Genomic DNA, 24,736 nt, shown 5'->3' on the forward strand with positions numbered 1-24,736 from the left:
TGCAGAATTTTAAAATATTGTGCACAGAATTTTTAATGTTTTGGTGCAGAATTCCCGCAGGAGTAATAAGGGTTATTCTCTATGATTTATATAAAGAGATCTTTGACTTGTCAAGGTACCACATATGGACAAGAGGGACATCAGTTTGGCATCTCCAGTGGATGGTATTGAATAGTGCCTCAGCTAGATCTACACTGCGGCAGCAGCACTGCCATAAAAGTCCAAGTCCTAATGCAGAAATTCAACCCACAATCATCTAAGCCTCCAACAAATAGTGCTACTGACATTACATGTGGTAGGGAGTATTCTTTACAGGCCACGAAAAGGAACATTAATGTTCAGCTTAATTGACGCATTTTGTGAACATTTGTCACATTTAAGTGAGAGAAACACAAGCAGTTACAACTTGAAAACACCCCCCATACACAGGGACAGATTCCAATTTCAGTTACAATAGTGTACAACTGAAGTAAGTCAACTGAAGACAAACGGAATGACTCTGAATTTGCACTCTCAGTAGCATCAGAATCTTGCCTAGTGTACATAGTAGTAAATAATTATTCAGATGATAAATGACTGAATACTTGTACTATATAAACTCAGAAGCTTGTCTCTCTCACCAACAGAAGTTGGTCTAATAAAATATATTATTTCATCCGCCTTGCCTAATATCCTGGGACCAACATGGCGACAACACTGCATGAATAGTTTTGTGACATTTACAATAGATCCCCCAATAGGTGAAATCTATCTTCAGTGTTTCCATAAGCAGTGTTTTCAACAATCTATACTTTGAAACTACCTCTGATCTTTTCCCTTGTTTAATTTAGATGTAATATTTTCTGTCCAGGGGCCTCAAGTCCATGGGGATTGTCTTTAAGTCTACATTAAAGGGTAATCTATTTGCTTGTGATTTTGCAGAGCTTTAGGTTTGGATTTGTATAAATTTTTGTGAACACCCACTTTGTTTTTTAGTGTTCTCTGGGGTACTTGCATTACAGGAGCTAAAATTAAATTAAATGATCAATTGTTTTTCTGGGACTGTAGGAAAGGACAACTTAGAGCCAAAATCAGGACTGTACACGTTCTTAAATTCCAACTCATTAATACAGAAATTCCCCTTAGCCTCAAGATAAACAAAAGAAGACAGCTGGTGTGATTGTGCCTAGCATTAGATGAACATGTAACCATGAAGATCAACTTTGTTGATACTTCTCATAGAGTACAAATGTTTACTACTACTAATTCTGATCCCCTCGCCTCACAACACAGGCAACTAACCAAGCAGATACAGTAGACCCTCAGAGTCATGAACACCAGAGTCACGAACTGACCAGTCAACCACTCACCTCATTTGGAACTGGAAGTATGTAATCAGGCAGCAGCAGAGGAAAAAAAAAAAGCAAATACAGTACAGTAGTGTGTTAAACGTAAACTACTAAAAAAAATAAAGGGAAAGCATCATTTTTCTTCTGCATAATAACATTTCAAAGCTGTATTAAGCCAATGTTCAGTTGTAAACTTTTGAAAGAGCAACCATGTTTTGTTGAGAGTTACAAACAACCTTCATTCCCAAGTTTCAGAGTAGCAGCCGTTTTAGTCTGTACCGGCAAAAAGAACAGGAGTACTTGTGGCACCTTAGAGACTAACCAATTTGTTAGTCTGTAAGGTGCCACAAGTACTCCTGTTCTCCATTCCCAAGGTGTTTGCAACTCTGAGGTTCTACTGTATTGTAAAGACTTCTTTGAGGCAACCAAAGAGTTAATTACTAGCTTTGAAATCTGGTATGGAATTTTATGGAAAAGGTTAAACATTCTGGTTGAACTCCCACAGATTTTAATAAAAGATAGTGACAAAGCGGATTAAATTCATGCTGGCTTCAACATCCGTGTAGCCAACAACTGTCCCAACAGATTTTTTTCTGCTGTTCTTAAAACAAATTTTCAACTTTTCTTCAGTTCTGAAAGTTTCTACTGGTTTAAGAGAATACATACAGTATATCCCTATACATATAGCATCAGATTCTGCTATCCTTTTCCAGGTTGTGTAGTAACTTGCTCTACTCATTTCAGTGGAACTACTTGTGGAAAAAGCACTGCCCAATGTGAGGGTATTGGAATGTAAGCCTGTACTGAGCAATACTGCCAGAACTAATAGAAACATTCAAAACAAAAGTTTTAAGCAAACCTACTGCACAGGAGTTGGAAATGGCAGTTACTCTGATCTGGAACTAAAGTATTTTCTGGTTGAACTGAACTTCAGTACACAAGCCAAGCAGTAGGGATGGATAAGGGCTCATTGAATAAATACTAAGAGACCTTTCGGTAGGAGAAAGACTAATCTATCTACACATGAGAACTTTAGGAAATACACAGCCGGGAAGGGAGAATTTTTGGGAGAATTGACATTTATTTAGTAAAATGCAGTCAAGATCATTATGTATTCTGGAGCTCCCCATCTGCTTCCACTCAGAGATATGAAAATGACTTTTCCCTGGGTCTGAAAGACATGAGACTTTGCCACTTCCATGGTTATTCCTTAAGGGACATGTGTGGTCAGATACAACACATGCTTTCAGGGAGAAGAGAGATTTCAGTTGTGCTTTAAATAGATAACAAGGACTGCATAGTAGCCAAACGTGTTTCCTGGCTTTACACAGGTCCTAGAAAGGACTGGTAATGAGGCAATTAGTTCACCGTTTATCTTCACTATGTTCTCTCCAATGTAGTTTACTTTAGATCAAAAACCCATTAGATTTATATAATCAAAAATGAGAGCCAAGTCAATGCACTTTTAGAGAATAGTGTCTGAAAAATTCAAAGTGAAAAACTAACAACGTCCTCTTGATTGAGGCAGATAAAAGTGGAAAGTGGTAATTTGAGAAGGGGCAATGTGCCAGAACAAAGACTGGCTTATACTTTTAAAAGCTACAGCTGAAAACCTTGCGTGCACCCAGCGGAAGAGTGTGTAAAATGGCTGTCAAGGTATTGTGGGTGTCGCAGTTAGAGTGGCAAATACATTGATTTTTTTGGTTCAGTGGCCGAACCAAAGTATCTGTAAAACAATTCAGTTTGTTGTGGTTTGGTTTTTTTTCCTCGACAAGATGAAAAAATGTTGTTTTAAATGAACATTTCATTTTGAACAAGTTAATTTGAAACATGTCAGCATGGTTTATTTTGACATTTTCTAGACAAACCATTTAGATCTTGCAAAAAAAATTTTATTTGGGGGGTTTTTTCGACCAAACCAAATTGCCAAAATCAACCCAAATTTGCAAATACTTTCACTGCCTCCAAAATGCAGTTTTGACACATTCACCACAATTTTTTCGTGCAGTTCTATTCACAACACTTGGGGCCAGCTGGTGTAAATCGGCTTACTCCCACTGACTTCAGTGGGGCTACACCAATTTCCATAAGCCAAGGATATGGCCCTTCATGTCCAAGCGGTAAATTGTAACATTGTCAAAGAAACATCATAAAACGATATGTTAGTAATTAAAACAAAGATGGCGGTTTATTTATAAAATGATCTTCCCAGCAGCAATACAATGAGGCAGATTTGCAAGGTTACTGTACAAAATAATTGACACACCAGATTTGCGTAACTGGGTCATGCTTACTTTATTCTGTATGACTCATATTGTACAAAAAGAAAATGAATGTTAAAGGAATACACTAATTGACTGTGACTGTTTAACCCATCAAAAGTTTACTTAATGAAATACTAATACTTTCTTCGGTCCTTTGAATCTCAGCGATCCATTCCATAACCTGACTGGGTCACAACAGTAAGCTGAACTATATAAGAAAACAGTTCAGTGGGAAGCCTGCTTGAACCATATTTTAACACAGTTCACAAATACTGTTCCATTCTGAGCACAGGGCCTTTCAATCACATAAATCCTGCTTTAAAGGCTTAAGTAGGACTTAAAGCCTTATTACAGGCCCTCTGGCCAGTGGTGAATTTCACCTGCAGAGTGCATTGGTGTCCAATATATATAATGATCTTCATCTGAAAGAGCAGAGGGACTAAAAACAGAAACAAAAAATTCCAAGAAATATTCCTAATTTAACAGTGTATTATTCAAAATGTCCTTACGATTAAATCACTGTCAGAAAATATAGTCATTCAAATAATTAATATTGACTTTGTGCTAAATAGAAGATAAGTAACTCCAATTCAGAGGTCAGAAAAACACAAAAGCCGAATTGCATTTTGCTGAATTTAACTAGCTCTGCAGATGTCTACCTTTTTATTGGCTTAGTTTACAAAAACAATTCTGTATATTTCTGATCCATTGGCTTACAGTTTAGTTTGATTCATCTGTCAAATATGTGGTGTGAAAAAAAGATGAGCATATGGACAGTCTGGAGTTTAACAGTATTTCTAGTTTTTAGAATGTGTACTAGCAACATATAAAACACCAGTGTTTTACTTAAAATATGAAATATCCTTTAAAAAATAATTTATAGTATATGCTGTCCTTGATTACTGTCACTCTCAATATCTCTTTTGGATTCATCCAGTTGGGTAAAGGACTCATTCTTTAGTTTTGATGATATCATATGGTTTCCACCACTGTGCAAACTGCAACACTTTCTTCCTCTGATCATCAAAGTTCTCTCTAATTCCTTTTTTCCATAGTCTTGGTTCCAAGTCCAGCATGCCACCAATGATTTCCTTTGCAAGTATAAGAGAGAAAATAAAGAAAAAGGCTGAATGGTTGTATGACTGCACTTAAGGCTATTTTGCAATCACATTTAAGAATATGTATGTTTCAGGTTATGGTAATATCTTCTGTCACTATTTTCCTCATATGTCACTCACCCACCTTCTCTCTCTAATATCCTGGGACCAAGGGCCAGCCTTACGGGTGGGTGCCATGGTCAAGAGGCAAGGAGTGGCATGGGCCTGGGGTGCGAGGCCATGGAAGGGAGCTCAGGGCAATGGGGGACAGGGAGGGTCAGCAGAGCCTGGAGGCAATGGGTGGGGAGCCTGGGGAAGCAGTGAGGCCTGGGGGCAATGGGAAGGGAAGCCTGGATGGGAAGTCCAGGGAGGAAGGAGGGACAGAGGGGAGGGGAGCCTAGGAAGGCAACGGGGGCCAGTGCGCCAAAATACAAGTTTGCTCAGGGCATCATTTTCCTTAAGTCTGCCCCTGCTGGGACTGACATGGCTACAACAACACTACATAGTCAAGGATGAAAGAATAGAAAGGCTGAATGTAGCTAAATAGAACATTTTAAGAAATTAAATTCTGAAACCCTTAAACTCTCCAAAACTAGACTGCAAAATGGAAAAAATTCAGCTTGTCAGGTGAGTGACTCAGCCAACAACTTCTCAGATACAGCATTGAAATGCACTCTGCAAGGATCATACCACTCTAGGGCTATATGGGTGTATTAGTAAGTTTGTGATTTAAGTAGACAAAAGCCCAGAAATTCACAGGCTCCCCGACTCTGTTCATAGCAATATTTGAAAAAAGATTAAATTATTCCCCAAGTCCACTTATTGTTTGGTTTTTCATTACTGATTCTTCCAAGAAATTATTACTGTGGCTTAATAAAAAATGTAAGCTTTTATTGCAATTCGTAGTTTATGCAATAAATTCTCAGCATACACATGCAGGGATTTAACCACATAACTCCTAGTAATATTATCAGTTATGTGAGACAGAAATAGCATATATGGGAGTACAGATGTTATACAAACTTGAATTCTTTTTATTTCTTAAATGAATTTCATCTTGAAAGGTTCTTAAAGAAATTTTTTTCTATCAAGATGAAACTTTCAAAAGACAAGCTGTTTGACTTATGGCCTAGCTCCCAAATATAAAGATTACTAAATTGTCTTGTTTGTGAGAAGAATGACGACATCTGGTCGTGAATTAGTTTTGCTGATGGATGAATGCTGAGTGGCTTGTTGTTGCTAGGTCTTCTCAATTAGTTAGTTTGATAGGATTTTGGATAGACTCTTCTGTAACACAATGTCATCTCAAGACCTTTCACCTGGACAAAGCCATGTCAACCTCCTCAAAAATGGTTTTGTGTTCTGTATTCTTGATATTTTGACAGTCTCTGTGGTATGCAAAAACTGAATATTTTGTAATGGCTGGCTTAAGTGCGACTTTTCCCAAAAGTGAGACTAGCTGAGGAAGGTCTAACTCAAATCTGATGGGACCAAGTTCATAGAATATCAGGATTGGAAGGGACCTCAGGAGGTCATCTAGTCCAACCCCCTGCTCAAAGCAGGACCAATCCCCAATTTTTGCCCAAGATCCCTAAATGGCCCCCTCCAGGATTGAACTCACAACCCTGGGTTTAGCAGGCCAATGCTCAAACCACTGAGCTATCCCTCCGCTCCCAGTTGCATGTCTCCAGGGTAGCCTCACATTTAATTTGCTCAAAGGGCTTGGAGGGAGACTCTCTGCAAGATAGAGTGAACAAAGCTCGCCTTTCGGGTCACTGAGCCACCTGAGGGAAGATTCACATTCTAGAAATTCTGACGTGGATCACCTCAAGGAGAGGAAATCAAGAAATCAACCGACGGGCTACGCCAGCCTTTGGCCAATCTCCAGGCCTGAAGGCATGCTAGAGAGAAGTGCTGTGCCAGCAAGATCACCATCTGGCTGGCCCTTGACTGCAGTTTCATCTCCTACTCCATGAGAATCTAGAAGGCTCAGAGAGCTGAAGACTTTGTGAACCCCCATTATCTTAAGTATCTTAGTTCTAAAAAACTTTAATGGTCACATGTAAATTTGGGTGCTAAACTATCTAATTTCCGCTTATCTAAGTATTATAATACAGACTAACAAAATATTTTTGTAGGGAGTTTGGAGAGTAAACCAGTAGCCACCACGCAAGAATTGAAATCTAATCAGGAAGCTTTGTAATTGGTTTGTAGGTTGTTGTTTTAACATGAGATAATTTAGTGTCAGTATCAAAATATCAACCAGGTCCCACTTATAGATTCAACTGACTTGGGTGAAATTCTTTTGGTGGAGTTACAACCAAATGGACAGCCACCTCCTTCGAATTTATAAGGATTATTTGTTGTATTAATCTGATAAATGAAGTAATCTGATTATTTGAATCCACTTCAATATTGAGACTAACTTGTTGATTTGACCTTGATTTGATAGTTGCACTGTGTTAGTCTTGGTTTAGTTTAGTATTATGAATAAGGCTAAGATTTTGTGATGGTAATTTTTGCCATAGTAATTTCATAGACAGGTCACGGGCAGTAAACAAAAATTCACAGAGGACCATGACCTGTCCATGACTTTTACTAAAAATAACCCTGACAAAATGAGGAGTGGGGGGGTCCAGCACCCACCGCTGCTGCCGCTCACAGCAGCTGGGAGCTCCAGGACAGGTGGCTGGGAGTTGCTGGGGCCCCCTGCTCCAGTTTGGAACTTCAGGGGCACACCTGCCATTACTCAAACCTTCGGGGGTTGCCTTCCACCCACGGTGGCTGGGCGCTCCAGGGGCCACCTGACGTCCCAAACAGCTGGGCGGTCCAGGGGCTGCCTGTGGCGGCTCGGACCTGCGGGGGTCCCTGCTATGGCTCAGAGCTCTGGCGGCTTGGAGCTCCGGGCAGGCATCTGGGAACTGCAGGGCCCCCAACTGCCCTCAGGGGCTCAGAGCTCTGAGGCTGGCAGCTGCAGGGCCCCCACTGGCTGACAGCTCCAGCCCCAAGTCTGAAGCAGAAAATGTCACAGAGGTCTCTGGAAGTCACGGATTCCATGACCTCCGTGACATAACCATACCCTTCATTATGAACAGTAGGTTAGCTTTGGTGATATGCACTCTTGCTTTTATTTTTAATAGTTTTAATAACATTTATAAAACTGATACTGAATCACACTTCTTTCAGTTAGCAATGTGGATCCAGAACCTTTGAGGATGAAGGTGGGTATCAGTCAGTCAGCCCAAAAGCCTGACAAGATCCTCCTCAATTAGCCTTTGGTTCTCACATATGTGACTTAAATCCCAATGCATTGCATAGAAAATCTACTACCATCTACTAAACTGTGATAAAGTATGTTAAAATAACTCAGTGTTGGTGATGTCTGATTTAATTACTAATACAAAAAATTCAATACATGACTGGTGCTTTGAACTTGTACATGTCAATACCTTTCCAAAATAATGAGGGAACTTGTGCTGATCTTCGATTACATGAGCAAAGCCTCCTTGAAGGCCGAAGTCCACAGAGAAGTAGGGCAAGCCTCTAGGAATCTAAATACATACGAAAAACATGCATTTTAGATATTTTAATAGACTGTATTTACAAAATAACTGCTGTTTTTAATTAAGCTGCCCCACAATTTATTAAAAGTGAAAGTTGTTTTTAAAATTGGCAGTCAGTACTAACACAGAAGAAATTTAGGCCCTGATCCTGCGAAGACTTAGGCAAGTCAATGGGACTAACAATGTAAGTGAAGTTAAATATGCCCGTATGTATTTGCAGGATCGGGGCCGTATAGGGTATATCTACGCAGCATTCTGGGGCGAGCCTCCAGCCCAGGTTGCCTGACTCGGGGTCGTGGGCTCCTGCTCGCACTCTAAAAATAGCTATTATAGACAGCGCTTTGCAGTTGCAGATTGGGCTGTGGCTCAGGCTGTGACACCTTGGAAGGTGGGTGGGCTTCACAGCCCACGCTCCGGTACAAGCCACAATTTCAAAGCACTGTCTAGATCACTATTTTCAGAGTGCTAGCACAAGCCGCACTGGCCCAACTCTGACAAGCCGGGCTGGGAGGCTCGCTCCAAAGCGCTGCGTAGACCTATCCATATTGTACTGCATCTTTCTACAAGCTGCATCACAAAAATAGGTTTTTACACAGTTAAATAATCCAGCTGCTGAGTTAAAAAAAAGAAGGGGAAAAGAACAGGATACAGAAACTGGAAGAAGAGACGTTTGAAAATAGATGGAGAGATGATGACATGGAGTGATTCAGGAAAGTTGAATCCAGATGGCAGGAAATGCAGAGAAGAAGGTTATAACATCAAATGTGGTGAGATTGAAGGCATGGAGAGGAGACTGGCTTGGAGAGATATATGTATTAAGAGAGAACCATCAGCATCAGAGATTTCCTTACCTTCTGGACTATAGCTGTGTCAAGCATGGGGAAATTTAAGAAGCAGGACTGCACGTTAAATTATTGCAAGGGATGAGGAGTATGACGTAGTAAAGACAAATGCCCCAGATTTTAGTCAGACGCCTTTATCGGTGGCCATTTTGATGCCCCGAAAAAAGAAATTTTTTAGAAAAAAACAAAGGCAGGGATACAGTGCTGGAACAGACCCACTACACAAGTCATGGAAATTATGGACTAGCCTGTTGAAGGGGAGATTTTCATAGTTTGCTGAGCTCGCAATGAATTGGCCAGCCAGCCAAGAGATACCGCTAAAAGAATTTTCATTGGGAGAAGAGGGAGAGGTGCCCTTGAAAGATTCATTAGTTGCTATGGTGTTACAAGTGGAGTATTGCGGCTTCATGGCAGCACACTATTTAATCTCTGATTGCTGAGCATGTTCCTGCACAGACAGATGGTAAGAGTTATTGTGTCTCAAACTCACAAATACTTCCTCTGTTCCAGGCCACGTCCATAACTATCATGGGTGGTGTTTTACAAATGGCTTTCAAATAAAATGATATAGAACGCAGGTTAAGATAAGAATTCCCATAGAGGGTGCAAATTAATTTATTTTGCAACATACATCATCATCTATAGGGGAGCATTTAAAGTCAGGTTTAAAACTATTGAGTAAAGAATGACCTTGGAAGAGGAAAAAGGGGGTGGCATTGTCTTACTTGAAAACAGTTCCAAAAGGCTAAATAAAGTTCTTCCTCTCTCCTGGTAGGCTTTGTTTATTTTTGTGTAAGGACACAACTTTGATAATTAGCGAATCAGGTAATTTATGAGGGATATGTGTGACTTGTTTAATATGGCTTCAATATATAGTGTCCCTTACAGTATAGAGGTCTATACTACTACATATATCAACTATCATTGCTTACAATCTTCATTAAATTTTCTTTAGCAGCCTGAACTATGTGGCTATTTCAATATTTGTGTTATTTTCCATTACAGCTAGAGATCCTTTTATTAGGAACCAAAATGAAAAGAAAAATTTTGATTAAGATGTTTGTTAAAATATAATAGCGAATTAAAAAAATGAATTATTCAATAGCTGACACATGGGATTATGTCATCTGCTTATTAACAAAATCTGGAATGCTTTAAAAACCAGTGTTGACTTGACAAATCACATTTGCTCATGTAAATTAAATTCTGACCTGCTGTTGTAGTAAACTTAGAGGTTATTTGTAACATGTGGAAAGAGATTAAAGGAAAAAATATGTTTCTCCCTTTTTCATAGCTTCTTTCATGTAACAGCAGTGTGTGTGAATTGCACTGTTTTGCTTAGGTCATCAGCACATCTTGCCTCATGCACTAGAATAATGACCTCACTCTCATCTGGGGGGAGCTCACTGGCACACACTTTCTCTAGCCCTGCAGGAGGGTGTTTACCAGCAGCAAATAAGGCTGAAAGGGAAACTGAATAGGCAGCACCCATACAGAGGTGTGCACAAAAAGACAAAGGAGAGGGACACGTCGAGGGACGTGATCGTTCCCCTCTATTCGACATTGGTGAGGCCTCATCTGGAGCACTGTGTCCAGTTTTGGGCACCACACTATAAGAAGGATGTGGAAAAATTGGAAAACGTCCAGCGAAGGGCAACAAAAACGATTAGGGGACTGGGACACATGACTTATGAGGAGAGGCTGAGGGAACTGGGATTGTTTAGTCTGCAGAAGAGAAGAATGAGGGGGGATTTGATAGCGGATTTCAACTACCTGAAAGGGGGTTCCAAAGAGGATGGCTCTAGACTGTTCTCAGTGGTAGCTGATGACAGAACAAGGAGTAATGGTCTCAAGTTGCAATGGGGGAGCTTTAGGTTAAACTTTTTCACTAGGAGGGTGGTGAAACACTGGAATGCATTACCTAGGGAGGTGGTGGAATCTCCTTCCTTAGAAGTTTTTAAGGTCAGGCTTGACAAAGCCCTGGCTGGGATGATTTAGTTGGGGATTGGTCCTGCTTTGAGCCAGGGGGTTGGGCTAGATGACCTCCTGAGGTCCCTTCGAACCCTGATATTCTATGATTCTATGAGAGTGGAAGAGGGTGTTTGGTGTTCCTGTTTTCAAGCCTGCCTAAAAAACTTTCTAAACAAGATCAAGAGAGCAGAAAAAACCTGATTGTTTTAAAGACATTTTTAAAAAATGTTTAAGACAAATCATTTAAAGGGAGCTATTAGAAACTTGACTATTTGAATGCTGTACACAGTCCTGCACGGACGTCAATTTTAAAAAAAAAAATCAAGTTGACAGTTGATTCTTAAAGTACCAATAACTAATGTGGGTAAGGTTGGTCTTTTAGTCTATGTCTAGGAGCCTTCTGTAGATCCTGTTTAAGTCTATGAAGACAGTGAAGGGGAGAACTTCTATATCTTGTCCTAATCCTGACAAAGACCTTTCCATTAATTCTCTTCCACATACTGGGTCAAATTCAGCTATGGGGTAAGCAGGCATAACTCTCATTGACTGCAGTGGAAACTGCACCCACCAGCAGCAGAGCTCAATATAGTCCACTATAACAAGAAGGATCCCTAAACTGAAAACCGTAAACTCATTATGCTGTCTCTCGTTATTGCTATGCAAATCAACAGCATGTATTTATATTTCAGTACTTAAATGGATCAGGACTATACACAACTAAACCTGCAGTGTCGGTATGCTGACAAACTCTTCCTGAATTATTTTTAACTTAAATTTAAATTTGCTTTACAAATTGTTCTGGCACTGCACTCCCATAACTAATTTAGTGCTGTAGTTATCAAAGAGGAATAATATAAGAGGAGAAATGCCATGAAGGGGAAAGGAAAAACAAATTATGTTATGTTAGAAGCACTTATCCTTGAAATTTAGGTTTGTATCTAGAAAATGAAACAAAGCTTTGATATATTGGTTCTGATGGTCTTGAAACAGGTATGCTTTCTAGTAACATTTCCTCATCTTCTTGGCTTAAGGAAATGGAAACAATGCTAAATAACAACAGAGGATGCACTAAGTCCCTAGTATTCCCTCGCTGCACATGGAAGCAACAATGAAGAAATCCTGTGGAAACAGGATGACGGATGGAATGGAGTTTGTACCAGGAACAGTACCAGAACTACTAAGTAGCATCCGATCACCACAGAGCTACCGCCATGAAAACTATTCAGGAGCTGAAGGTTCTGTGTTGAAAAGTACTTTGTTCACATTTATAGAAGATCGGACTTTTATCTCCTGCTCTTCAAGTAAAACTTCACTCCCAGAATTGATATCCTCATCCTTTTATAAGCCTTTGTCCTGCCACACACTCATCTCCACAATGATCTGGGTTTTCTCTCTGACTTTAGATTGCAAAACCCTTTGGGAGTAGGTAGGAACCATTTTTAATATTTGCTTGTTATTCACACTATAATAATAAGTGTTATATATGTCTGTGTGTATATATATATATATATACACATATATATATATATATATACACACATACACATATATATACACACATACACACACACACAAACACAAACACTTATAGGCTGAACAACAAGCAAATATAAAAAAGGTCAACAACATATATATACACACAACTTGCATGTGTGTGTGTATATATGTGTGTGTGTGTGTGTATATATATATATATATATATATATATATATATATATAAATAAAATGAAACAAGGAACATCTTGGGTCCTTGTACTTATTTTGTAGAGTGCCTACATAAATTCATCAGTTCATCTTTTGTTGCACCATATTCTTGGAACTTGTAATCTTTACTTAGAAGAAAATATATAACTTTTTTTAATGAGCCCTCAATACCTCATTACAAGTTATCAGTACATAAAATATGAGGGTGTTTCCATGGCTAAAAACATAAAACAGTGGGTGGAGACAACAAACTACTATAATGACCTCTTGAGACCTTCCCCATCAGGGAGATCAGTGTTTCTAGGAATAATATAGCTCTTTTGACATGCAGATGTAGGCATAGTAACTCCCACGAGATACCATAAGGCCTACTGTGATACATAATAGAAAAAAAGTTGTTGACCAGAACAAAGTAGTATGCTCTGCACTACAATATCAAAAATGAAAAGTAGGTCCTTGTACCTAGAGTTTTAGAACCTACCGGCTATGGCATTGATTTTGGGATGTTGGAGTAGAGAATTCTAAAAATCCTGGGTTTTGATAGCTGCCAAAAGAAATGATCTAAAAAACCTGTAACTAGAGCTATAAGGGGAATTAGTACTGTAGGCTATGAGAAATTAGAAATGGAAACATTTATTTGGATTTACTTGAATTGGGAAAATTCAGTGCAATTAGTGGTTGACTTCCAGGAGTCTATACTGGTTGTACTTTCTGGTGTCTAGGATAAGAAAACCAGAACATTGAAGGTGAAATTACATTAAGTTATGATTCATATAGTGTCATTGGCATGAATGATGCTTTACCAAAAAATAAAAAAAAAAAAATTACAAGGTTCCGGACTCAAAGAGCTTTCAAGCTAAGGGCTAGATTGTGTCCCAAGGCACAGCCCTGAGTCAGGGCCAAATGATCTACTTTAGCACAACCAGAAATTATGGATTTGGCACAGGGGTGCTGGAACTAGGCGCACTGGGGGTGAGGTAGCACCCTCTGGCTTGGTGTCCATCATATACAGCGTTTTCCGTTTTGTACAATGGCTTTCAGCACCCGCACTATAAAAATTGTTCCCAATGCCACTGGTTTGGCACAGCAATTACTAGGTGAAATTATATGGCTTGTGTTATATAAACAAACAATAAATTTGTAAGCACCTAGAGGATAACAGGGTTATAAGGAATAGGCAGCAGAGATTTATCAAGAACAAATCATGCCAAACCAACCTAATTTCCTTCTTTGACAGGGTTGCTGGCCTAGTGGATATGGAAGCAGCAGATGATGTGATATATTTTAATTTTGGTACGGCTTTTGACACAGTCCCACATGACATTCTCATAAGCAAACTAGGGAAATTTGGTCTAGATGAAATTAGTAAAAAGTGGGTGCACAATTGGTTGAAAGACCGTACTCAAAGAGTAGTTATCAATGGTTCGCTGTCAAACAGAGAGGGTTTATCTAGTGAGGTCCCACAGCAGTCTGTCCTGGGTCTAGTACTATGCAATACTTTGATTACTTGGATCATGGAGTGGAGAGTATGCTTATAAAATCTGTGAATGACACCAAGTTAGGAGGATTTGCAAACACTTTGGAGGATGGGACTAAAATTCAAAACAACCTTGCCAAAATGGAGAAATGGTCTAAACTGAACAAGACAGATATTTAATAAAGACATGTGCAAAGTACTTCACTTAAGAAGGAAAAATTAAATGCATAACTACAAAATGGGGAATAACTGGGTAGGCAGTAGTACTGATGAAAAAGATCTGCTGGTGACAGTGGATCACAAATTGAATGAGTTACAAAAAAGGTTAATATCACTCTGGAGTTAACAAGAATGTTGTATGTCAGGCACAGGAGGAAGCTGTCCTGCTTTACTGAGCATTAATGAGGCACCAGACGGAGTAGTGTGTCCAATTCTGGTCACCACACTTTAGGAAAGATGTGGACAAACTGGAGAGAGACCAGAGGAGAGCAACAAAAATGATAAAAGGTTTAAACTGACCTATGACAAACGGTTAAAAAAACTAGGCATGTATTGTCTTGAGAAAAGAAGACAGAGAGAACCTAATAACTCTCTTCAAATATGTTAAGGGAAGTTATAAAGAGGATGGTGATCAGTTGTTCTCCATGTCTACTAAAGTCAGGACAAGAACTAATAGGCTTAAACTACAGCAAGGGAAATTTACGTTAGATATTAGGCTCTAAAAGCAGTTTATCTCTGGAAATGCTTCCAAAGGAGGTCGTGGAATCCCCATTGTGACATTGCACTCCATATGTTTTATGGAAATATGCTAATGAGTGTGAATATAATGTAACTGGAATATGCTTTATGCAAAAGGTCTCTTGTAAGGTATCATTACAACGCTTATAATCTACTGAGTGTGTTCATCCTATTTGTATGTATGTATCATTCTTGTATCTGAAGCTAGAAATATAAAGTATAACTCTGACGTACTATTGTAATTATGCAAAGTGTGGGCCATTGATGATCGTTTAGAATCTTGATGGCTCCCATTGACTAGAACAATTGGTTGTAAATGGTTTTGTTTACTTGCAAGCCTTCCTGTGTTCGTGTAAGCCAGCTCAGGAAGAACGGTGGAATCCATCTTAAACCTGGTGCTTTTCCACTTAGAAGGAAGGGTGGGGATCCAGAGAGACAAAAGATTCCCACCTTGTGCCATAGCTGTAAAAGGGGGTGGAAGAGAACAAATGGGGGTCCCAGTCATGAGAAAGCCCCTGCTTTTCACCTAAGATGTCTGCTGGAACTAACAAGGACTGTACCATGGGAAAGGATTGGGCTCAGACTAGGAAGGAGTCTAGTCTGTGAAAGAAGCTTATTGGAACATCTCTCAGGGTGAGATTTACCTGTATTCAGTTTCTTAATGTATTAGGCTTAGACCTGCGTGTTTTTGCTTTATTTTGTTTGGTGACTTACACTGTTCTATCTGTTATTACTTGAAACCATTTAAATCCTACTTTTTATACTTAATAAAATCACTTTTATTTATTAATTCACCCAGTGTAAGTGATTAATACCTAGGGGAGCAAACAGCTGTGCATATCTCTCTATCAGTGTTATAAAGGGTGGACAATTTATGAGTTTACCCTGTATAAGCTTTATACAGAGTAAAACGGATTTATTTGGGGTTTGGATCCCATTAGGGACTGGGTGTCTGGGTGCTGGAAATAGGTGACCTGCTGAGCAGTTTTTGGTTCTACTGCATTTGGTTCTGTCTATCCATTAACAATCTCCTGCTCAAAAGTGAGACTGCATTAATTTATTACAATAGACTCTTTCAATAAATAAAGCTGATTTTTGTCATTACCATTCTTCATAGTATACCATTAACTACTAGGAAAGATATATAACTATAATCTAGCACAATATAGACACAATCAAACATAAGAACTTTAATCTAATGGGATAAGAGCATGATCAGGATAACAAAAAAAACCTTAAAATTTATTCCTGACAAATTGAACATGTATATTCTCTTATACAAGACATCAAGAAGGAAAATGTAATGGGGAGACAGAAGAAGCAAATCATCACAGCTAAAATCGCAGTTTATTAAAAAAAAATTTCTAGACACTAGGCTCTAACGGACTTGATAAACTTTAGGGGTGTTTTGCCCTTGACTTCAATAGGACCAGGATTTGACCCTACGTATACAGTGTACTGCCCTTTAAAGACATGTTACGCGTGGTCTATAGTTGATAAAGTGTGTTTAAATCAGGCTGAGCAAAATAAATATGCTGTTAGACATATCTGCTGAATAAACACAGATGGGATAAAGTAAAGAATTAACTTACCGTTGCAAGATCTGTTTTAGATTGTAAACTCTGTCAGTTGCAGTTGTCTAAAACATCACACACACCTGTGGTTCTATCTAACTAATGTATAATACATGGTGGGTCGCTTAGATATAATAAAAAGGAAGAGAATCAAGATAAGGAGCCTGAATGACAGTCAGAAAGATGGAAACAATCAACCACTGCAAACAAAATCTACAATCTGTGGCAACCTTCCTGCAGTATGATGCCTCAAGAAACAAAGATCCTCAATTATCAGGGGGTAGCCATGTTAGTCTGTATGCACAAAAACAACAAGAAGTTCGGTGGCATCTTAAAGACTAACAGATTTATTTGGCCATAAGGTTTCGTGGGTAAAAAACCACTTCTTCATGCATCTGAACAAGTGTTTCTTTACCGAAGAAAGCTTATGCCCAAATAAAGATGTTAGTCTTTGAGGTGCCACCGAACTCCTTGTTGTTTTTAAAGATCCTCAATAAGATCACTGAGCAGACCCATTCTAAGAAATAACGAGTTGGTAATACTAAGAGATGGATTATGAAATAAAAAGACAAATCAATGAATTTGATGACCTAAAATACCATGGCTTACTGAGACCACACAAAATCCATGGTATCAGCACAACAGGATAATAAAGAATATAAATGGCTTTTAACAAGAGAAGAGACAACTGCATTAAAGAAAATAGTAGTAGAGAGATAGGTGTTTTGTCAGGAATAGACAAGGTAACTAATGAAGCAGACAGAATACTTTATGAAACTAAGAAAGCTCTGGAAAGATTTAAGATCTAAGGAGGCTCAAGCCCTACAGTGAACTGACAGAAATGAAAATGTTAAAATTACTCAACTGTGTAACATTTCACGCTTGAGACGCTTTCTTCATTTAAAGGGACATCTTCAAGGTTGTTAGTCTAAAAACTGACCTGCCTCAAAAGTGGTCTAATGTTGAAGGTCTCATCTTCTGATTCCATCTTTTTCCACCCCGCACAAACTGATTGCTGCTGCTGAAACTATATATCTATCTTGAGAAGACATGCAACGTACCATTACGTAGTAACACACAATAGATCCTGTGTGTTTCTAACAACATATTGCATGTGCATGTGGGCCAAAATTGCCCGGTGCAACCCAGGCTCAGGTCATGGATTTCTAACGGGTAACTTCAACAGGAGACTGCTGTCAAGGTAGGCCAGTTTTTAAACCTAAAAAGCCTGGTGCTGTTCCGTTAATAACTACTCGATATAAAGATGCTGTACAGATAGATACATTATTTTTCTCTCCTTTTAAAAATAGGGTTGGTATTTATACCTGAAATTTCCAGTATGTACTGTAACAGGATAGTAGTCCATACTGGGCGCACGCAAAATTATACCACCATTTTTCTAGCCCAGTAACCAACCTCCCTTAGGTTCTCCCCTCAGTTTTTTAAATTGTTTATAAGGATATGGTGCTAGGAATTGCCTGCAACCAGCAATTTGATCTCAGCTAGTACTTTGAGTCCAATCCAATGCCTACTGGAATAAATGATAATCTTTTCATTGACTTAAATGTAAGTTGGATCAGGCCCCTAATACCCATCATGTCTTCCTCATCTGTGTTTATTCCATGGGACTTGGCCCTCTCACCTAATTGGTCTTTCTCTCTCTTTCTGAGGTACACATTGATTTAGAGGTTGACTGACCATACGAACATTTCACGTTAAATGAGCTTCAGTACTTACAGACTTCCTGACATCCCTTGAAGAAAGATCAATCAACTTCTTGTTCATGGACCACTCTTCATCAGACTCCAGTATAGCTTTCTGTAAAAGCATTGTATCTAAATGTGAAAACAGCCCCTCACACAGCAAAGCACAAAGTGTAACTTTTTAATGTGATAAAGTAAATGATGAGGTATACTATGCAATGTGAATACCAATAATTTCTCTGCTAAGGAAGTAGCTTTATTTTTGGCAACATTTCTGCAATTTTCAGAACGTAAATATTTTATAGAAATAGTGGGCAATGTTCACATAGTCATTTAATTCTGTTTCTTTTACTTCTTTAGTTTTATAACCACAATCTAACTTTTGCCTAACAAATGATATTCAACAAGAACTTTCAATTTAATAGAGAATACAAAAGTCATAGGTCACACATTCCTATCACCATGCTTACTAAAAGCCACTTATAAGTTCATTAAATTTTACTGTTCTTTTCTGCAGTAGAATCCAACTTAGAAGGCTACTGGCATTCAAAGACTTATAATGCTACGTGTCTGCCCTCATAGTATGGGAATGGAATCTGCTGCACCTACATTTTACATGTCAGTTGTGATGTATTTTAATAGTAGAAACACTTGTTATGTTCAAATAACTCTGAATTAGATCTTGTGCATTACATTCCTTTTATTGTTTAAAGGGAAAAAGGTTTAACAGCATCTAGTTTGATATTTAATGAAACCAAACAGGTGGAAAATTTCACATGTGGTGAAAGCAAGTTACTGTGTCTGCACTAGTCAGATTGACTGTTACATGTTGTTGGAAACAAAACAAAATGTAATTTCATTCCAGGGAAACTCAAAAAACCTCAAGAAGCAAGGCACTATCCATGTCTGCAGGCACAGAGGGCCCCATACGCTGTTTATTGCTATGGGAAGTCGATTCTGACAAGCCTATGGGGACCACCCCCTCTGGTCGGGGGGAAGAAGAGAGCACAGCCAGGCACTGGAGCTGCTACTATGTACATTCACTGATTATTGCTCCCTACAGAGCTGGGACACAGGCAGTGCGGAGGGTAAGGCAGCCGCTGACCTGCAGCAGCAGATGTGGAGCACTCTGCAGTGTGAAGTGGGGAAGCAGTGTTCCTTCCACACCTAGAACGAACACATAGATACATCTAAATGGTATAAATTCCCACATGTTAAAATGTTTGAAAATCCTTTTTTACTAACCTGCTAAGACCCATTTTGGGTTTTGAGTTTCTCCTGCAGGAATTAATGATATCGCAAACTCTTATAGCCCTGCAAGGAATTCAGCTTCTTGTTGAATCTAACAGAGTGTCAGATATTAGAACCCTGCACAGAGAAGAACAGCTCTTCCACCGGCTCACCTGTCTAAAGAGAGGTTCAAACCCTGCTACAGTTCCTGACGCGGGGTTAATAGGACACAGCTATTCTAACACCACGGGTTATACCTTGATAGGCAAAAAAGATGTGTTTTTCAACAGCTATACTCAAGAAGTCAGAAATAAAAGGAATATGGGAAAGCCACTGAACTGACTGAAGATTAACCACTTTTTAAATACCTTAAAGTAGATGGGAGCCATATCCCCCAGTTCTTTTGGGAGAGGAATGCATTCATATACCATATGATATCGTTTCTTTATACTCATGTTTGTCTCTAGGAAGACACAATCCAATTCTTTAGATTCAAACATCTTTACCAAGGCCTTTCTGAACATCTGTAAGAGAAAAAGATTATAAATGGAAATGTTTAAAAACCCCCAAACTCTGGAACTAAAAGCTCCAGTCTCACTAACAACAACACTGCTGCATGGTATGGAGAAACTAACCCTAGGAATGAACAGCCAAAATGATTCAAAGACCCGAGACTACCACAACTGGACATGATCAAGTATACAGAGCACTGGACTAGGACTCAGGAGACCTCAATTCTCTTCCCAGTTTGGCCATTGGCCTTGCAGGGTAACCATGGATGAGCCATTTCATCTCTTTATGCATCAGTTTCCCCATCTGTAAAATGGGGATAATGATATTGGTCTCCTTTGAAAAGCGCTTTGGGATCTACGGATGAAAATCACTCCATAAGAGTTGGGGATCACTATTCAACACTCTTAGCTAGCAACATGAGGGACAGAAATACATTTGCCTTGTAAACTAGTAATAAATTGGGAGGGGAGGTGGGAATTATCTTTCATTATGTGCTACAGGCCTGCCATTGGCATATCCCCTGCACTGCGGCTTGAAGGGGGCTTGTGTAGGGCTGTTTAAGGTGGCCCAATGCCTATGCCAGGGATGTTATTCCCTGGCCTGCTGCAGCGCTTTTACAACTTCTGTATACCATCGCAATTGCATACAGAGCCAGAGCGTGGGGGACAAACTCACTTCTTTTTTAAGACCGTACGATAGCAAGTGAAACTTTCTCTCGTCAGTCCACTGACTAAACATTTTACTGTTCAGATCTAGTCACATAAGATACTCTTAACTGATCCAGATACTTTTCAATGCTTGCTCTGGAATAGACAAATACTTTCCTTCATAGGTCTTATCCACACAGCTGCTTGCAATAGAACTTTTGTGTCTGTGGAGAGGAGTCAAGTAGAGTCTCTAGTTTACCCCTTTCTCCATATTACATTTACTACCAAGACCTGGGACAAATGAGTTCCTTAGAGTGTGAAGCTGCAGAATGGCCTAATTCCTCCTTTTTTTTTTTAATTAACCAAAAGCAGAAAAATGAAAAATAAAAATGAAACAGAAGTAGCTTAATGTTTTCCATCAAAAATCGGATGCCTCATCCTTTCAAAATACACAACTAGCACACTACAAATCACAAGAAGTTTCTGCCCAAATCCGTCAAACTACAAGGTTACATTTAGAAAGGAGCAGAATAAACTGTAAGCATGAGAAGGAGCCTCTCTTAATATTTTCGAACTCAGCTTTTTCATCCTTAACTAGCCCTAGAATTTTGATGTCAGGCTGAGTATCACCAGCAGACGATTGGATTCTTCCTCTCAGTTATTTTTTTCCTCTAGTGGATGACAGATGCCTGTAAAATTATTTTGAACATATCTGAATAAAGGCCGTGTGAAACTTCCCTCTCCCTTGGCTTCCCAGCTCATCCCTAATTCTCTATAAAGGCACAACTACCTTGTAGCTGCTGTGACAAGGCTACTGAGGTAGGCTAGGTGTTGCAAAATAAGAATATTGGTGTGAGGGTGTGCAAGTGGTAATGGTATTTAAAATAAATATCAGTATCTTCCTTTCCCTGGCCAATAGCTCCAAGGATTGCACAATAATCACTGCTATTTGTTACATCATGCCAAGTTTCTGAGTGAAAATTTAATGCAACAGTTGATGCCTTAGAAAACGCCACCTTCAGTGCCACCACATTGCTCCCTCTGCATTTGCATTAATGCCACATTCCTCCAAGGGAATTTAGGGGAGCATTAAACCAAAAACCAGGTGTGATACACTACTGTCTTACCGCTACAATCCAGCAATACTAAACACAGTACATTCCAAAAGCTCAAAGGATCTTCAGATACAGTTTATATTGAGTAACAGCCAGCCTGCCATTTCTTAGTATACTTAGTACGCTCTGTTTTTTCAAATTCTGAAAGGCCTAAAAAACCACCATATAACTCAAGACAAAAGTGAAAAACAGTTCCCAACAGCATACAACAGAGCATTTTAATAAATTACCATAGTATAAGCAAAGGTTTACACACTTTATATTTAAATGATTTTTATACTCACATTACTTTGGCTGCTGGACATGTGACAAATTAAATAGAAGGCCATCATAAGAAAAACTACCCAGAGATAATAATTAGCCAAAAGATGCGACTTGCAGAGCAATATGAACATCAATAAACTATTTACAAAAACTTAAAATATAATCAAACTGCCCGGCCAGTTTATTTTATTTTTATGCTTCCCCCCAAACAATAGCAGTGTAAAATATTGCCTTTGGGTCACAAAAGTTTGCTCAGTTGTAAAGTAAGGGTCTGGTCTTACTCTTACTGTAGTCAACGGGAATCTTTGCACTGAATTTAATTGGAGTTGGATCGAGCTCCAAAGCCCCTCTGGGTTTGATTCTTATATTATCCCGAACATTTTAACCCTCTCTATCATTGTATATTCCACAATTTACAATGAGAGGTGACCACACTGGTTGGGATAAAGAAATATTTTTTGTTCCATCTTTCAAATTGGACCTCCTTCCCCTTTTTAATATATTTTAAAAGTTGAACCTTTCCTCCACATTTATGCACAATTCTACACTCTGTAGTTCTCAATCAGTGGTGTCTAAACAGCAAGAAAGGCCATTACTGTGGTATTTTTGTCCCATCCATAAAAAAGAATTACAAGAATGCCTTCTCTCTCAATATTTCCTGACAAAATTTCCAAATGGGACTGGCTAGTTTAGCTGAGATCTGGTTTAAGAATCCAAACCTTTAGGATTCTTACCTAGAACAATCCTTTTGAAGTTTACCTATCATTAAATTATAGTAACAGATGCAGTATTTTCTGCGCTCAAAACCAGGCAGTATAATATATAACAAATATAGAGGTACAATACATATTCTATCAGCACTGCACTTTTTAATGTTAGGACACTGATCCTATCAGATGTAGAATTCAGAAGAAGATTTAAAACTTATTTTATTTCCATTGGAGTTTTGCCAGAGTAAGGACAGCCAGGTTTGGCCCAGGGGTTTAAAGCTGGTAACAGGAAATGCCCACTTTTAAATTGTCTCTGCACTTTCTCTGGGCCCCAGATGGGAGAATACTGCTATGCAGTCCCAGAATTACTGAGTCTGTATAGTGTTTGTATGTATGTGGTGATTAAGATGACTCTGCTCTCATTCAGCCCCAGGCCAGTGAGCATCTGGAGAGTTCGTCCATTGGGCTACAGATTGATAGGCAAAAAAGTCATTGTATGGATGGTCATGAAAAACAAATAGCTGTGAATGCTGTAAAAGTCACTCCAGTGGGTCACTTGAATAAAAATTTTGGAATACTTTTGCAGTAATTGCTCATTCCTAGTGTTGTACATCACTTTTATGTATAACAAATGCTCTCTCTTTTGTTATTCTGTATTATCCATTCACTGAACTGAAGACACCTTTATAACAGACCCAATTCAGTAGCATCTGCAAACTTGACACACTTGCTTTCACTGTAATCACCCTAGTGTTAAGACAAAAAATAAAATAGCAGCAATAGTTCTAACTACTACAGAACTCCATGGCTAATCTCTTTGTAGCATGAAAAGGTTATATTTACAGGTAACCTTTGTTTCCTCTGCTGTAACACAAATACAATCGTGGACCTATTGTTGCAAGGCCTGTACCCTGGGACTGGAGTTCTGATTTGCTGGAAGTGGAAAAAATAACTGTTTTAACCTGGCTCAATACCACTCCCTATAGTCACCAATCTGTTCTGAGTGGACCCAATCACCGGGACCCACATGCTTCCAAGCCAAATAGCTCTGGGTAGAGTCTCATCACTGTTTTTAGCACTGGGGCCTTAGCTCACACTACTGGGCTCAGACCTCTTATCTCTTGGAACCACCCAGTTTTCCCTAGACCAGGGGTTCTCAAACTTCATTGCATCGTGACCCCTTTTAACAACAAAAATTACTACACAACCCCAACTGGGGGGACGGGACCAAAGCCTGAGCCTGCCTGAGTCCTGCCTCCTGGGTGGGGGAGGGCCAAAGCCACTGCCCTGTGTGTGGGGGACCTGTAACCTGAGCACTGCTGCCCAGGGCTGACGTCCTCAGGCTTTGGCTTCGACGGTTGGGCTCTGGCTTCCGCCTCGGACCTCACCAAATCTAAGCCAGCCCTGGCGACCCCATTAAAACAGGGTCACAACCCAACCACCGCCCTAGACCCTGAAACCAGTGTCTGAGACCTCCCAAGCTGCCTAGTTGCTTTCACATGATCTCCCAGAGCTCCATCAGGCTAAGGGCACTCCACTACTTGTTTAACTCCTTCTGGGACAACATGGCAGGTAAGCAAGGAACACAGGCTTAGCAAAGGAATTTCTTAACTACAGTCACTTTATTCTTAAAAAATACTCAAGAGTTACACATCTTTGAAAACAAAACAAAACCCCGAGATGCACCTTCCCCATAGCTCAGTGGTTCTCAAACTTTTGTATTGGTGACCCCTTTCACACAGCAAACCGATGAGTGCGACCCCCGCCTTATAAATTAAAAACACTTCTTTTTATATTTAACACTATTATAAATGCTGGAAGCGAAGCAGGGTTTGGGGGTGGAGGCTGATAGCTTGCGACCCTCCCCATGTAATAACCTTGCGGCCCCCTAAGGGGTCACAACCCCCTGTGTTAGAACCTCTCTCTCTCCCTCTGCGAGTCTGAGGTTTGTCAGCATTTCAGGCTGGGAGAAGATCCCCCACCCCCGGTGGGCAAA

The 24,736-nt window shown here is 39.5% G+C and overlaps 1 protein-coding gene across 1 annotated transcript in view; it reads right to left on the reverse strand.

Annotated features, from left to right (window-relative positions):
• Window positions 1-3,604: 3,604 nt before the first annotated feature.
• The window catches only part of CWF19L2 (CWF19 like cell cycle control factor 2), a 165,695-nt gene continuing 144,563 nt past the window's right edge, over window positions 3,605-24,736 (reverse strand). Inside the window, exons 15-18 of the mRNA XM_084616751.1 lie at window positions 19,860-20,015; window positions 18,296-18,376; window positions 8,139-8,240; window positions 3,605-4,683 (exon numbers count right to left, since the gene is read on the reverse strand). Of these exons, the coding sequence (XP_084472877.1) occupies window positions 4,543-4,683; window positions 8,139-8,240; window positions 18,296-18,376; window positions 19,860-20,015 (480 nt within the window). The 3' untranslated portion in view covers window positions 3,605-4,542. The remainder of the gene's footprint in view (window positions 4,684-8,138; window positions 8,241-18,295; window positions 18,377-19,859; window positions 20,016-24,736) is intronic.

Source organism: Lepidochelys olivacea, assembly GCF_965140295.1.
Source record: "Lepidochelys olivacea isolate rLepOli2 genome assembly, chromosome: 1".
Classification (NCBI taxonomy): domain Eukaryota; kingdom Metazoa; phylum Chordata; order Testudines; family Cheloniidae; genus Lepidochelys; species Lepidochelys olivacea.